Source organism: Martes martes (assembly GCF_963455335.1).
Source record: "Martes martes genome assembly, chromosome: 16".
Classification (NCBI taxonomy): domain Eukaryota; kingdom Metazoa; phylum Chordata; class Mammalia; order Carnivora; family Mustelidae; genus Martes; species Martes martes.
The window spans coordinates 31,153,925-31,170,782 of record NC_137904.1 but is presented as its reverse complement, the minus strand read 5'-3'; the positions used below and the strand labels follow the sequence as shown (position 1 = coordinate 31,170,782).

General features: G+C 36.2%; 1 protein-coding gene across 1 annotated transcript in view; it reads left to right on the top strand.

Annotated features, from left to right (window-relative positions):
- MED13 (mediator complex subunit 13) overlaps positions 1-16,858 on the top strand; it is a 106,106-nt gene that overhangs the window by 37,463 nt on the left and 51,785 nt on the right. Inside the window, exons 7-9 of the mRNA XM_080826037.1 lie at positions 726-888; positions 1,069-1,179; positions 13,682-14,365. Coding sequence (XP_080682163.1) covers positions 726-888; positions 1,069-1,179; positions 13,682-14,365 — 958 coding nt within the window. The remainder of the gene's footprint in view (positions 1-725; positions 889-1,068; positions 1,180-13,681; positions 14,366-16,858) is intronic.

Genomic DNA, 16,858 nt, shown 5'->3' with positions numbered 1-16,858 from the left:
ATAATTATTTTGAAATAATTTCAGACTTACTGAACAGTTTCCATGTATAATACAAAGAACTCCCTCATCCAGATTTCCAAACTGTTAGCATTGGTTCCATCACCCTCTCTAGATGTATACATTTATTATCATTGGTCTTTTTCTGAACCATTTGAGAAGAAGCTGCAGACACAATGCCCCATTAGCCCACTGACTCAGTGTTTTTCCCAAATTTAAGAACACTCTCCTGTATAACTACCATTTAATCCTCAAAGTCAGGAAGTCAGCATTGATAGAACACTACCACCAAGTTTACATCCTCTGTTTGGATTTTTTGCTTTCTGTGTTTTTTTTTTTTTTTTTTTTTATGATTTCATTCATTTATTTGGCAGAGATCACAAGTAGGCAGAGAGGCAGGCAGAGAGGCAGGCAGAGATGGTGGGGGAAGTAGGTTCCCTGCTGAGCAGAGAGCCCCGTGTAGGACTTGATCCCAGGATCCTGGGATCATGACCTGAGCTAAAGGCAGAGCCTTTAACCCACTGAGCCACCCAGGCGCCCATGCTTCTTGTATTTTAAGTAAAGTAACATGCTTTTTGCTTCAGAATATATGGAGACAAATCAGATAGCTGTGGAATACACTGCATAACAAATTAACAAGAAAAAATAAACCAAGCCCAAACCCAAATAATGTTACTTTAAATGTACTTTTATTCTCCTATAGCCTATTCTTTTTTGTTTGTTTTCAGTGGATCCTCAGTCTGCCCAGAAGTGGGTCAAATTTTCTTCAGTGTCTGATGGCTTCAACTCTGATAGTACTAACCACCATGGTGGGAAAATACCCAGAAAATTAGCAAATCATGTGGTGGATAGAGTTTGGCAAGAATGCAATATGAACAGAGCACAGAACAAGTATGTGTTTTCATTTTCAAGTTTAAAATATTGCATGTTGGTAGTTATTTGCACATAGATATTTATAGAGTCATTTGTATGACTTTAAAAGTCTGACTTTTGAACTTCAATTTTAATGCTTAATTCATGGTTATAGAAAACCTTATGATTTCTAAAGAATTTTATAATTCCACATCTTAGGAGGAAATATTCAGCTTCATCAGGTGGTCTGTCTGAAGAAGAGATACCTGATAAAGTAGCATCCTGGGATTTTGTTGAAGCCACACAAAGAACAAACTGCAGCTGTTTGAGGTAGTTTTGCTTTTTTTTTTTTTTTTTCCTGTTGATGGATGTCTATATACGTGTGTGTGATAGTGTCTTATGCTGTTGAACAGTTAGGTCTCACTTCGAGCTAGCTTACCTAAGCACAATTTGTGAGGATTTTTTTTCAAAAGAAAATTTGAGGGAAAAAAAATTCAGTGACTGGAGGTGATTATAGAAGTACATACAAATGTGTGCCATTGTCTTTGCACAGTTACCAGAGCTGAACTGTGAAGGCTTGGTTTTACAGCTAAATAAAAGAAAATTTTATACCAGAGTATAGTATATGTAGTGTCTATAAGGTAAAAGACACATAAGTCTCTTGAGAAAAGAGTTCATAGATGGCACTGTGCCTGAGAAATTTCTTCCATAGGTTCTCATAAAAAAGGTGATAGATGATATACTAGATGAAAATTTCTGCAGTCCTTTTTGTTTTTTACATTTTTAAAGATTTTATTTAAGACAAACCATGAGAGACTGAACTCTGAGAAATGAACTGAGGGTTTTGGAGGGAAGGAGGGTAGGGCGTTGGGTGAGCCTCATGATAGGTATTAAGGAGGGCATGTATTGCATGGAGCACTGGATGTGGTACGTAAAGTAATAAAGAAAAAAAGTGTCAGAAAATATGAAAAAAAAACCCAGCAAGTAGTCAATAGTCAATAATTTTTTAAGTAAAAAAGAGCTATCTACCCTCAAAAAGAAAAAAAAAAAAGATTTTATGTATGTATTAGAGAGAGAGACAGTGAGAAAGGGAACACAAACAGAGGAAGTGGAAGGGGAGAAGCAGGCTTCCTGCCGAGCGGGGAGCCTGATGTGGGGCTTGATCCCAGGACCCTATGATCATGACCTGAGCTGAAGGCAGACGCTTAATGACTGAGCCACCCAGGTGCCCCTAGCAATCCTTTTTATAGTAAATATGGTATTAGGTTTTGCCCAGCAATTTCTTGTAACATCCTTTTGGGCAAAGTCTAGGGAAATGTTGAAATAAGATTCAGAAGGAACAATTTTACAAGGGGTTGAAGCTACACTATAAAAACACAAACTTTCTAATAGCCTATATTGGTTAAAGATTAGTAGAAGAATGGATGAACTTGGAATTCTTTGGGCAATTGTATTTCTGTATTGGAGACTTTGAGATTTGGTTATCAGAGGCATTTGGATTATATTGCCTAGATTTTATTATTTTATTCTAAAATGAAAGGCAGATCATAAGCTTTTGCAGTCTTGTAAACAAATAATAGCACTGACATCCCTTACCAGAACTTGTGAGCTAATAGTTGGTTACTCTTTTGTCACAGATGTGAGCCAAAGGAATGGAGTGCATGTATGTTAGGGCCAAGGTTTTTCTTATATTAGCTTTGTTTGATTGAATACAGTGATAGAGGGGCACCTGGGTGGCTCAGTCGGTTAAGCGGCTATCTTTGGCTCAGGTCATGATCCCAGGGTCTGGGATTGAGCGCCTCATTGGGCTCCCTGTTCAGCTTGGGTGGAGTAGGGGAAGTCTGTTTCTTCCCCTGCCTCTGCCTCTACCCTTGCCTGTGTGCACTCACTCTGTCTCTCTCTCTCAAATAAATAAAATCCTAAAAAAAAAAAAAGAATACTGTGACAGACTCTCAAGTGTTCTGGTTTGTTTTTGTGTAGGTTAAATGTACTTACATAGATTCTTTGCATTAGAGACTGTATAATTTTTTGAAGTCTGACAACTGTGTTGAAAACTCGTCTCTTGGGGCACCTGGGTGGCTCAGTGGTTAAAGCCTCTGCCTTCGGCTCAGGTCATGATCTCAGGGTCCTGGAATCGAGCCCCACATCTGGCTCTCCGCTCAGCGGGGAGCCTGCTTCCCTTCCCCTCTCTCTGCCTGCCTCTCTGCCTACTTGTGATCTCTGTCTGTCAAATAAATGAATAAAACTATTTAAAAACAAACAAACAAACTCGCCTGTTGCTGATAGATTGGAATAAAAATTTGAATAGATTAGCCCTTGTTTAATAGTTTAAAATAGTTTAACACCATAACCATTTGGACAGAGGCGACCCAAACCTAATCTTCAAAATGTAGAGCTCCATGATGTTATTTGAGACCAGAGATCAGCAGCTATGATCCATTGGCCAAATTTGGCTCACTGCTTGTTTTTATATGTCCTGTGAGCTGAGAATGACTTTTATATTTTTAAATAGTTGGAAAAAAATCAAAGAAGAATATTTTGTGACATGTGAAGCTTGCATGAAATTCAGATTTTAATGTCCATAAAGATGTATTGGAACAGAGTCACATCTGTTCATTTACATGTAAACTGTGGCTGCTTTCACAGAGTTGAGTAGTAGTGGCACAGACTACATGGTCTCTGGAGCCTAAAATATTTACCATCTGGTCCTTTGCAGAAAAAGTTTACCAGTTCCTAGTCTAAGATCAGTAGAATGCTTAAATGAAATTAGGCTTTTCTTTCCATATTGGTATTTTTATCAAGCAGCTCTTCTTTTTCAGTTCCTAACCTAGATTTTTGTTTTGTTCTTTTTGAAAGATGCAAGTTTTAAGTGTATTTGTTTAAAATGGTTTGGTTTACTTATTTTTAAGATTTTTTTTTGAGTTTTAAAAGTGTTATTTTTAAGATTTTTATTAGAGGATGAGCAAGGGGGAACGGCAGAGGGAGAGAGAGAAGACTCCCCACTGAGCAGGGAGCCTGATGTGGGGCTGGATCCCAGGACCTTGGGATCTTGACCTGAGCCAAAGGCAGACATTTAACTGACTGAGCCACTCAGGAACCCCTAGAATGGTTTTAGAGGAAGACCCTCAAAGTGCATATTGGTAAACATAAGTTTAAGTTTAAATTCTTGGTTTCTAAGCTGAACTTTTATTTTTCAAAACTTACTGTGTCTCATATTTCCAGAAATTCCTCCAGGTATAGAGAGATTTGATATAATGAAATTTTGTATAATGTATATATGTGACTGACTTTGGTATATTTGCTCCTCTAGGAAATAAGTGTTTCTAATCATTTACTTTTTTCCCCCCCCTGTTACTGCATTTTGTACCTCTAATTCCTCCTCCACTTCCCTCAAATCAGCTTCTCTTAATTCTTTAAGGCTTAAAATAGATGTTGAGCCACCATGTGTATCATCTGCTGCCATAGAATATAGGAAGTAGGGCACACATTTGATAACTTGACTGTGCTAGTCAGCCAGTTTGCTGTCAAATCTATCCTGCCTTTTCCCTGCTCTGTTCTGTGTTGCAAGGGATTACATTTCCTAGGCTCCTTTGCTTTCTACATGTGTTTGTTGTTGCTCCCACCCCCCAACTTTATTGAGATACCATTGATAGATAACATTGTGTGAGTTTAAAATGTACAACATGATTATTTGACTAGATCAGCCTGCTTTCTGGATTTGGTAATGGTAGGTACTGTCGGAAGATTGGTTGATGAGATGAGGAAAGAAGCCAGCGTATTTCTCCACCCCTTTATTTGAGTCAACTCCAGCAGCAGTTCTCTGTCCTATTAGTGGCCCCTTCCGTGGTCCAGTTTACCACTGAAGACATCCCACTGTGGTTCTATTCTAACACCATCCCAAGCTTCTTTGATCAGGTGATACTATTTTGTTGTACTACCCTTTTAGTTCAAGACGTCACAGAAGCTCTCTGCTGTTGGTAATCTGTGAGTTGCCTCATTTTCCTCTTTTTTTGGTAATGGATTCTCTATAGTAGATTTCCTCTTGGTAAGACACAGGACTGGACCCTGAACGACATGTTGATTTCTCTTAGAAATCAATTTGAAAAAAAGAAAAATGCACAGTTATATAAGCAATTTGAATGAGTATGTAATGTATGATTTGAAGATTTAAATTATACAAATAGAGCTGAAGTTACCCTTGACCACTCTCAGTCTCTTTCCAAATGCTACTACTTTTCCCTAGAATTGACTACTGGCCAATTAGGTATTATATTTCCATAGTTTTTCTGTAATTCTGTGTATGTCTTTTTCCTCTCAACACAAAAATATGATACAGGTGTATTTGACAGCTTATTTTTTTCATTTAATGTGCCTCAGATCTTTCCATTCTAGTTACTTGTAGATCTGCCATATTATTGTTAAAAACTTCTTGGTATTCCACTGAATGAAGTACCATAGTGTATATAATCATTCTGGGTTTGATGGACAAATAGGTTGTTTTCAAAAGTTTTTGTTTGTGTTTACTTTTAAAAAAATAATACTTCTAGGACTGTCAATTATTTATCAGACTTTTTTTGAACACTTACTCTATGATATATGTCCTAAGCTCAGATACAGTCATGAATACGGCTCCTGCTATTATGAATCCTATACAGTAATGGGGTAGATAATTATTTAAAATGAGAATTTTTAATCTTTAGATTTTTAAGAGTGATGAGTGCTAAGAGGAAAAAAATTAGGTGGGTGATGTGATACAGAGTTGTGCGAGAGGGGGCTATTAAATACTTGCAAATTCAGAATGATCCTACCAACTTTATTCCCACTTTTTATATAAGAAGTGCTGGTTTTTCTTGTGCTTTCACTGATCTGAGAACAGTCCTTAAAATTAATTTTTTGCTAGTAGAGTAAATGAAAAGCATAAAATTGTTTTAATTGGCTTTTTTCAGTTATTAATGAAATTAAATATTGCATATTTATTGAAATTAAGCTTTAGTGTGATAGTGTTCTTAAGAAAATTAGCACTACACAAGCTGTATAAATAGAAAGTGATACAATAAATTTCAGATGTTAACATTAAAATATTAGGAACTTTATCAGTAGGATAACAAATCTAAAGGAATCTTTCTGTTGGATTTTTCTTTAAGAGCACAACTCTTTTGGGACAATTCCCCAAATTAGTTGAGTTCTTTTATGAAATTCACTTGTTTTTTATAAAGGAGACTAGCTTTTTTTTTTTTTTTTTCCTCCCTTAAGATTTATTTTTAGACAGGGAGAGAGAGAAGAGCGGGGGGCCTGACATGAGGCTTGATCTCAGGAGCCTGAGATCATGACCTGAGCTGAAACCAAAAGTTGGAAGCTCAACCGACTGAGCCACCCAGGTTCCTCTAGAGGAGACTAGCCTTAAGGAAAGTGTTCATACTGTGTATTGTGTAAGACTGATAAATCTACAGACCTGGACCCCTGAAACATACAATATATGTTAATAATAATAAAATGGAAAGTGTTCATATAGAAGAAAGGGGCTGTGATTTAATGTTACCAAAATTTTAGAGAGCCACTGCTCTTAGTATATGTACCAAATTAATAGTTTCTTATCCTTATAAAAGGGTAAATGAATCTATGGCTGTGTACTTTTCACATCCCTTATATACTTGGAAAATAACCTAATAGTTCCCCTCAGACTATTAGAAATACTGTATTTCCTTAGTGCCTTGCATAACTTGACTAATCTTAACTTTTGGTCTCATCACTCCTTTACACTCTTAAAAATTATTGAGGATCCCAAAGTGCTTTTATTTTTGTGGGTTACATCTGTTTACATCTATTTTAGTGAAATTTTATTGATTTCTTTAATTTTTTTTCTAAAGATTTTATTTGATTTGACAGAAAGAGAGAACAGGTAGCGGGAGCAGCAGGCAGAGGGAGAAGGAGAAGCAGTTTCCCCACTGAGCAGGGAGCTGGATGCGGGATTCCATCCCAGGACCTGGGATCATGATCTGAGCTGAAGGCAGACGCTTAACCGGACTGAGCCACCCAGGCGCCCCATATTTTAGTTAAATTTTAAAGTTCTATTTAATTTATTTAAAAAAAACCAATAAACCCAGTACATATTAATATGAATAAGAGACTTGTATAGAAATCAGTTGTGGGGGCACTGGGTGGCTCAGTGGGTTAGAGCCTCTGCCTTCAGCTCAGGTCATGATCTCAGGGTCCTGGGATCGAGCCCCGCATCGGGCTCTCTGCTCGGCAGGGAGCCTGCTTCCTTCTCTCTCTCTGCCTACCTCTCTGCCTACTTGTGATCTCTGTCTGTCAAATAAATAAAATCTTAAAAAAAAAAGAAATCAGTTGTGTTTTCCGAAGCAAACAAAACTGGAAGAGTGGCATTGTTGTACAGTTCTGCAAATCTTTTCAGTATTGAGCTTAATAGAAGATACCCGGATTCTCATCTCCTTCTGCACAGTCTTTTGTGTATGTTGTCTTAGTTGAAGTATGTGAAGAAAATCCTGCCTCACATAGCTATGCATTTGGAAGAGGGGGAGAGTTTATTTTAATAGCTTTATCAGGTAATTGTGGATATGCTTTGATACTACACCAAAGTTTGACAAGTGGTGGTTTCTAAAAGATTAGTTTAAATGTATAATCTGAAGCTATATTAATCACATTCCTGTATCCCATAATAACTAGATGAATCTTTTACTTATGCATGATTTGGAAAATTCATTTGGTAAATATGAAGTCACTGAATTATGTGGATACTTGAATGTTAACATATTTTGTTGTATGGTATAAAAAATTTGCATTTGTGGGACGCCTGGGTGGCTCAGTTGGTTAAGTAGCTGCCTTCCGCTCAGGTCATGATCCCAGCGTCCTGGGATCGAGTCCCACATCGGGCTCCTTGCTCGGCAGGGAGCCTGCTTCTCCCTCTGCCTGCCACTCTGTCTGCTTGTGCTCACTCTCGCTCCCCTCTCTCTCTCTCTGACAAATAAATAAATAAATCTTTAAAAAAAAAAAATTTGCATTTGTTAATATCACCAGTGATCTCATTAGAAAAATCTTTTTAATATTGGAAAGTTGTGGAGCTTGTCGCAGATAAAATTTCCAAATTCTAAGTCTTGCTTAAAAGCTCAAATTTAATTATTTGTTTTTCCTTAAAGTGATAAACTCCTTTTGTTCATTTTTGAGACCCAAATAACCACGTCTGGCAGATAACCAAATCTAGGTAACTAAGGTTTATCAGTTAATTATTGGTGTATTTATTTATTTATTTAAAAAATTTTTAAAGATTTTATTTATCCATTTGACAGATCACAAGTAGGCAGAGAGGCAGGCAGAGAGAGGGGGAAGCAGGCTCCCCGCTAAGCAGAGAGCCCAATGCAGGGCTCGATCCCAGGACCTTAAGATCATGACCTGAGCTGAAGGCAGAGGCCTAACCCACTGAGGCGCCCAGGTGCCCTAATTATTGTCTTTTTGAATGAAAACAGTGTTCTATGAAAAAAATGCCTAGTTTAGCTTGCAACTCAAATATATAAGGACTTTCCCTTAAATCAGCCATTGTTTTTATTTTTTTATTTTTTATTTTTTAAAGATTTTATTTATTTATTTGACACAGAGAAAGAGATCACAAGTAGGCAGAGAGACAGAGAGAGAGGGGAAAGCAGGCTCCCCCACTGAGCAGAGAGCCCGATGTGGGGGCTCGATCCCAAGACCCTGAAACCGTGACCTGAGCTGAAGGCAGAGGCTTAACCCACTGAGCCACCCAGGTGCCTCAGCCATTGTTTTTAACATGTAGCAGAAATGCTTTATGTGTATTTCCTTATTTTTTTTTTTTAATGAGTTTTTGTTTTTTAAGTAAACTCTACACCCCAGGCAGGCCTTGAACTCATGACCCTGATTGAGATCAAGATTCACATGCTCTGCCAACTGAGCAAGCTGGGTGCTCCTCCTATTTCTTTACGTAGAATATGAAAAGCTGTATATGCAAAGATTGAATTTAATTAAAATTACTTTTTTAATCTTTGGAAGGACATTCTTTTTTTTTTTTTAATTTTTATTTATTTATTTGACAGACAGAGATTACAAGTAGGCAGAGAGGCAGGCAGAGAGAGAGGAAGAAGCAGGCTTCCTGCTGAGCAGAGAGCCCGATGCGGGGCTCGATCCCAGGACCCTGAGATCATGACCTTGAGCCGAAGGCAGAGGCTTTAACCCACTGAGCCACCCAGGTGCCCCTGGAAGGACATTCTTAAGTGAAACTGACTTTTTAAAAAATTGAGTGTATGTTGGTAAAGAACACAGTACTACTACTAATAGTGTCACTGTCTTGATTCATGTTTGGTTGCCAGCAGTTTCACTGTCCCTTGCTTTTGTAACTTCATTGTAAATATCACCATTGTAAATATCACCATTGTAAATATCACAATAATGAAAAAGGCAAATAATGTCTTGATGCTATTATGATAATGGTTTGAACCCCAAACAACCCCTGAAAGAACCATATTTTGAAGACTTTTGTAGTAGACACTAAAATATTTGAATAATTATTAAAGGAATAAAAACTGTCATGATATCTACTTATTCTTGCCTTCTTCGGTTTTTTTTTTTTTTCTGTTTCTTTTTTTCTTTCCTTTCCCTTTCTTGGTATTACTGTTGACTGTTGTCCTTTTTTTCTTTACCTGGCTTAGAAGTTAGATACTCTTATTTTAATTCTTCTGTAAGTTGAATCAAATATTGATTGCATTTGTTTTCTGTCAAATTGAAAGTTAATCATTATGTCTGTTTTCCTTATTGCATTGTGTTCTGTCAAATCAAAAGTTAATCTTTATGTCCATTTTCTTTATGGAATAGACAAGGACCTTTGGACATGTTAATCTTGCGCCAGTTATTTTCTGTGTTGTTGTTTTTGCATTTTAGTTCTACCTTGTTCTGTTGTGAAAATATTCAGACATGCAGAAAAGTAAGAAAATTGGACTGTGCACTTTTATGTAGCAGCCATCCATATTTACTTACTACATTTGCTTCATTTAGACCTCTTCTATTGAAGATTTGTAAAAATTTTAACATTTTATTGAAGTTGATTCATCTAAAATGATTATTTTGACATATCAGTATAAAATTTTGAGATACTTGGCATCTTTTTTTTCATGTCTTCAAAAACTGGTTTACATTTTACACTTGAAGCACATCTCAACTTGAACTAGACACATTTTGAGTTTCTAGTAGTCACATGTGATTGTAGATATCATTGTTAGGCAGTGGAACTTTAGAAATAGAACCTAGGACTAATGACTGGAAGATACACAAAAGGGAAGTTTCCATTTAGCATAAATTATTTTTTATCAGGATGCCTGGCTTGCTGTCTGGGACTCTTGATCTTGGGGTCATGAGTTTGAGCCCCACACTGGGGATAGATTACTTAAATAAAAATTTTTAAAATTCTTTTTTAACAACTGGAACTATTTAACAATGGGGTGCATTTCCTTATAAGGTAAGTGGGCCTTGTCATTGAAAGTATTCAAAGATAGGATGATCAGAGAAGGGATTATTCTACATTGGGATAAACTACTGCTTGTTTTTTAATGACCAGTTTTTTATTAAAAAATTTTTAAATGCTAAATTTGAATAATTCAAATAATGCACATGAAATAAAATTAAAAACTGAATTTCCTCTCCTATATACGTATGCAGATCTGCCTGCTTTCTTTCATACAAATGACATCATGCTATGTATACTGTTCTGCAGCTTTCTTATTTTGATAAACAGTTATCATGGGTATTTTTCTATGTTAGCACATATGGACCCCGCTCTGTGTTAATACTGTGTTTATACCCAGCTCTGTGTTTATACTACTCCATAATACTGTGAAGATATAATACTTTATTTGGGCATTCCCCTATGCTGTACTCTTGCTGAAGATTTTTTTTTTAGAGTTTTATTTATTTGAGAGAGCAAGAGACAGAGCACTAGCAGGAGGGGGAGGGGCAGACTCCCCGCTGAACAGCGAGCCCCATGTGGGGCTCCATCCTAGGACCCTGAGATCATGACCTGAGCTGAAGGCCGGCGCTTAACCAGCTGAGCCACCCAGGCACACCTTGCTGAAAATTTTTAAAGCAAATACTGAGTATCATTTCACTCCTTCAGTACACAACTCTAATAATTTATTATTAATTATCTATTAATATTTTATTATTTTCTTATATAACTGTAATTTCATTATCACACCTAATAAAAAGAATAGTATTTTCTTAGTATCATCTCATAACCATCTACAGATTTGTCTTCAAAATATCTTTTTGTAGTAGGTTTGTTTTGACAAGGATCTGAACAGGGAGTATACATACATTTGGTTAAGTCTTCTAGGTCTCTCTTGTAATCCCCTACACCATTTTTATGCCATTGACTTGGTTGGAGAAGCTATGTCAGTTATCCTGTGGAATGTTCCACATTCTGGATTTCTCAGTTTGTCATATATATTATAACTTGTTCTTTAAGTGTGTCATTTAATTTCTTCCTTTATCCCTTGCATTTCTGTAAATGGAAGTTAGTTGTAGAGCTGTGCTGTCCAGTTCTAGCTATGTTAATAACCACTAGTGGCTATTTAAAGTATTTGGATTTAATTACACTTAAAAATTCAGTTTTTTCAGTTGAACTAGTCACATATCAGGTCCTCAGTAGCCACATAGAACATTTCCATTATTACAGGAAGTTTTGTTGGACAGTGCTGATCTAGAGGCTTAATGTATTCATGTTCAATTTTTAAAAATTTTTAAATTTTATTTTTGAGAGAGCAGATGTGTGAGCCGTGGGTTGGGGGAGAGAGAGAGGATCTTAAGCAGGCCCCACGCCCAGCACACACACCCTGACACTGGGCTCAGTCTCAGGACCCTGAGATCTTGACCTGAGCTGAAATCAAGAGTCAGATGCTCAACCCACTGAGGCACCAAGGCATACCTCAGGCTCAAAATATTTGAGGAGAATACTTCGTAAGTGGTACTGTGTTGTTTTGTATTGTGTCACATCAGAAGACAAATGTCTGTTTATTCACTTTTAATAATTAGTTGAGATTGAGGAGGTGATGATCAGCTTTGACCTCTCATTGTAAAGTTTACCATTTTTACTATGAATAATCTCTTTTTTCTTACTACTTTGGCTAAAACTTTCAATAGTTATTGAATAGAAATATTGAATTAATATTTTTGCTTTGTTCCCAGTTGTAGGGAATTTTTCAGTCTTTTATCATTAAGTATGATATTAGTTGTTTTTCATAGATGTCCTTTATCAGATTAAGTTTTAGTCTGCATTTTGAACCTTCTTATAATGAATTATGTGTTGAATTTTGCCATATGTTTTTCTGTACTTACAGAGATAACTATATGGTTTTCTCTTTTATTCTGTTAATGTGATGAATAATACTGATTTCTGTTGAATGTTCTACCTTCTTTCCTGGGACAGCTATCATTTGGTCATGATGTATTATACTTTTATAAATTACTGGATTACTAATATTTTAATGATTTATATCTATATTCTTGAGGGATATTGTTCTATGATTTCCTTTTCTTATAATGTCTTTCATTTTGTAAACAGGTTAATGTGGATTTTTTTGTGTGTGTGTCTTTTTGACATAATCCTAATTTTCTTTGATAACTTTCATGCTCTTTTCCTCTTATGCATATAATTATGTCCTAGACTCTTTACGGATAAGTGTTCAGCATGTCCCCTGAATAGAGACGGTTCTTCAAAAAAGCACCTACAACTGCTTTTTCATACTTTTTGGTTATCTCTGACACAACAAAACAAAATCTAATGAATACTGAATGCTTTTACTTTTTATTCCTCCACATTTTTTGCTTAGTTTCTTAGTTTAAAAAATAACATTATATACATCATTGTCAGTTGAGTTTAGAAATCTCAAGGTGCACAGTATTTTTATTACACTTAAATCTTAAACTCTGAACAAAATTGCTAGGTTTTTAGGTATATAGTTTTAAGTTTTTCAGTTTCAGAATTCCTTCACATTATGAGGAAAATAATTCTTTTAGTCAATTTCTTTTCTAGTTAGCTGATTCTTTACTTTGTAGTGGTAAGATTTGGGAGAAGGAAGGTAGGTGCCATGTGTGGTCCATCAAGCTGTTGCAGTGCTATCCAGAATGATTTAACTTCATTTCTGTAGAATAAGTTTTTTGGCTGTTTGCTGTAGGATTGTAGATGATGTTTGAGCTCAGCCAAGCCGTTGATTTATAACAGTTATTCTGAAATATCAGGTACATTCATGAATGAATGAGTTTCAGATCTTTCTATACTTTTTTATCTTAAAATAACTAGAGTTTTATCTCTGTGTATTCACATACTAGAATATTTAGGTTGTGCGAGGCTCCTGGGTGGTTCAGTTGGTTAAGCATCTGCCTTCAGCTCAAGTCATGATCCCAGGGTCCTGGGATCAAGCCCTGCGTCGGGCTCCCTGCTCAGCAGGGAGCCTGCTCCTCCCTCTCTTCCCTCTCCCTCTGCCTGCCTCTCCCCCTGCTGTGCTCTCTCGCTTTCTCTGACAAATAAATAAATAAAATCTTTAAATAAAATAAAATATTTAGGTTATGTAAGGTAAATCATCTTTGTTATCTGATCACATAATTATTAAATGAGCAGAAGATAATTGGCTCTTACGAATCTTTCTGAAGTTCGTAGTTTCAGGTTGCTGAACAAAGTATTTTTTCTGTGTAAATTCAAATCATTTACTTTTAGACTTATATGTAAAAAAACAAATACATGAATTGTCTAATAGTGTTAACTTGTGTACTTTGATGTAATAGCTATACTATAACCATTCTTCTAACTTTTTAGGCACAAAAATCTCAAACCAAGAAATCCTGGACAACAAGGACAGGCACCGTCTTTAAGTCAGCAACAACAAGTACTTCCTAAGCACAAGACCAATGAAAAACAAGAAAAGAGTGAAAAACCACAGAAACGCCCCTTGACTCCTTTTCACCATCGTGTATCTGTTAGTGATGATGTTGGCATGGATACAGATTCAGCTAGCCAAAGACTTGTGATCTCCGCTCCAGACAGTCAAGTGAGATTTTCAAATATCCGAACTAATGATGTAGCAAAGACTCCTCAGATGCATGGCACCGAAATGGCAAATTCACCTCAGCCACCTCCACTTAGTCCTCATCCATGTGACGTGGTCGATGAAGGAGTGACTAAAACACCTTCAACTCCTCAAAGTCAGCATTTTTATCAAATGCCAACACCAGATCCCTTGGTTCCTTCTAAACCAATGGAAGATAGGATAGACAGTTTATCCCAGTCTTTCCCAGCTCAGTTCCAGGAAGCTGTAGAACCTACAGTGTATGTTGGTACAGCCGTAAACTTGGAAGAAGATGAAGCTAATATAGCCTGGAAATATTACAAGGTCCCAAAGAAAAAAGATGTAGAGTTTTTACCACCTCAGCTTCCAAGTGATAAATTCAAGGATGATCCAGTTGGACCTTTTGGACAGGAAAGTGTAACATCAGTTACAGAGTATGTATTTTTTTAATAGTCGCTATTTATAATTTAAGGGTAGAAATGATGTAAGTTCTTGATACTAGGACTCCAGAATTGGTTTCAGGATTGGATTTATAATAATAATCCTATAAGTATTAGTTTTGCATAATTTCTTTAGTGTGTTTTTTTCCTCAGGGAACCTCTTTATTGTGAAATATTAGTAACAAAAAAAGTGGAGAAAGTAATAGCCCTGTCTACCAACTTAACGGTTTTGCATATAATTAGAACTCCTGTGTACAATTTTTCTTCCTCCGTTTTTCCTTCCTCTGTCCTAGATTTGGTATTTATATCATTTCTATAGATGTTTTTATACATGTAGTTCTAGTTCATTTTAATTGCTTTATAGTGTTTCTTTGTTATGAATAATACATAATTTATCCACTTTCTTTAAGATGGACATGTTATTTTCAGTGTTTTTCCAGTTACATAGGATGTAGCAGTAAGCTTTTTTGTACATATTTCCTTGTGTATTTGTATAAGATTTCTCCAGGGAATACATTTAAAAATGGAATTGCTGGGCCTTGGGGTCATTGCCAGGTTTGCTCTCCACCTATACCAGTTTATATCCTCATCAACCAGCAGAGTATGAGAATGGTATTTTCCTCAGTGTTTGGTATTACAAGACTTTTAATTTGGCTAATCTTCTGTATACAGATTGGCATCTTACTGTCTTAATATGTGTTTTCCAGATTCCTAACAAGATTAAACATCATTTAAAATGTTCACTGGACATTTAGATATCGTCCTTTGTGAACTGTCTGTAGTCTATTTTTCTTTCACTTTTCCCCCCAGTTCTTTGCATGTTCTGGCTATTAATCTTGTGCTGTTCACTGGACATTTAGATTTCGTCCTTTGTGAACTGTCTGTAGTCTATTTTTCTTTCACTTTTCCCCCCAGTTCTTTGCATGTTCTGGCTATTAATCTTATATTAGTTTCATTTGTTGCAGATACCTTCCTCCATTCTGTGGATTGTCTTTGTCCACTTTCTGTGTGACATACTTGGGGTGGGAAGCTTTTTTGGGTCGCCCTTTATTATGTTATCCTGATTACATTTATATTCTGTCCCATAAATCTTTTGCACTTTTATCTATAAATTTTTCTAAAAGGTGAAAATCAACCAACAAAACATTATTTTCATTATGTGCAGGTATAGTGATCCTTTGTTGTCTTTATTGGGCATTTGCAGTGAGCTCGATCAGTTTGAATTCTTTTTTTGTCCTTCTGGGAAGTTCTTATCCCCCCCCCCCCCATTCTCTATGGAACCTCTGTAATTCATATGTTGGATTTCTATATTTTCTCTCATTTGCCATGTATTTTTTTCCTTTGTATTCTAAGAGGATTCCTTAAATTTCTTCTAACGCTTTCTTGAAGCCTTAATATTTGTTGCTTATGTTTTCTTATTTCTAAACTTTTTAAAAAATAACATCCCCTTCTTATTTAATGTTCTATAATTTTTTCTTTAGAATTACTTTATTTTCCTTTTTTTAATAATTATTTCTTCATACACTTATTTTTTTCTGTTTTGAGAGAGATGTACTGAGAGGGTGGAGGGGAGAGGAAAAGAGAGAATCTTAAGCAGGTTCCATGCCCAGCATGGAACCCAAGCCCAGTGTTTGTGGGGGGGCGGGGGTGCAGAGCTCATTCTCTCAATCCTGACATTATGACCTGAGTTGAAATCAAGAGTCAGATGCTTAACTGGCTCAGCCATCTGTGCCCCTCTTCATACATTTTAGAATGAAGGAATAGGGGAGCTGATTGGCAGGCCTTACTCATTTAGTAAATAATTTAGTATATTCTTTGTATTAATTCTGTATACTGCTTTATGATAACTGTGTTGGGGATGATTTGGAGGGGAGGCCTGGTACCTAAATTCCAGAATAAGAAGATGTAAGATCTTCATCAGGTAGCTTATTCATTTTTCTTAGAGAAGGAACTCTTAACTCCTCCATTTTCAGCTCTTATTTTTCAATTCTGTCTGGAGATACAGGTCCAAATTTTCTCTTTTTTTTTTTTTTGAGAGTTTGGCTCTCTTGTTTATATAGGTTGCCTATAGCCCCCTTTTGCATATTCTAGGCCATGACCTTTCTCTGCTGTGTTTTATTGATTTTGAGCTTCTCTGAGACTAAGTAAAATGTGTAGCCCATTTGTAGCCTCAGCCTGTCTTATTTTCCTTACTGTTAAAGGTTTATTCTCTTTTTATATTCTTTATTATTTTAGTGAACAAACCTGTGTGCCTTATCTAGCTCTTTGAATCTTAAAGATACTCTAGTATTTTTTTTTTTAATTAAAATTAATCTGGATTTGAAACTTAGGGACTTCAGGATACCCTTATGATCATGGAAGAAACCTAGCTTATTAGTTTTTAGTAAGGAGATCTCATGAAAGCAGATGATGTCTTGGACACAAATCTCAAAAGATCTGAGTACTGGAGGTATTACAAAAGTCCTCAATTCTTGTCTGGAACTACTG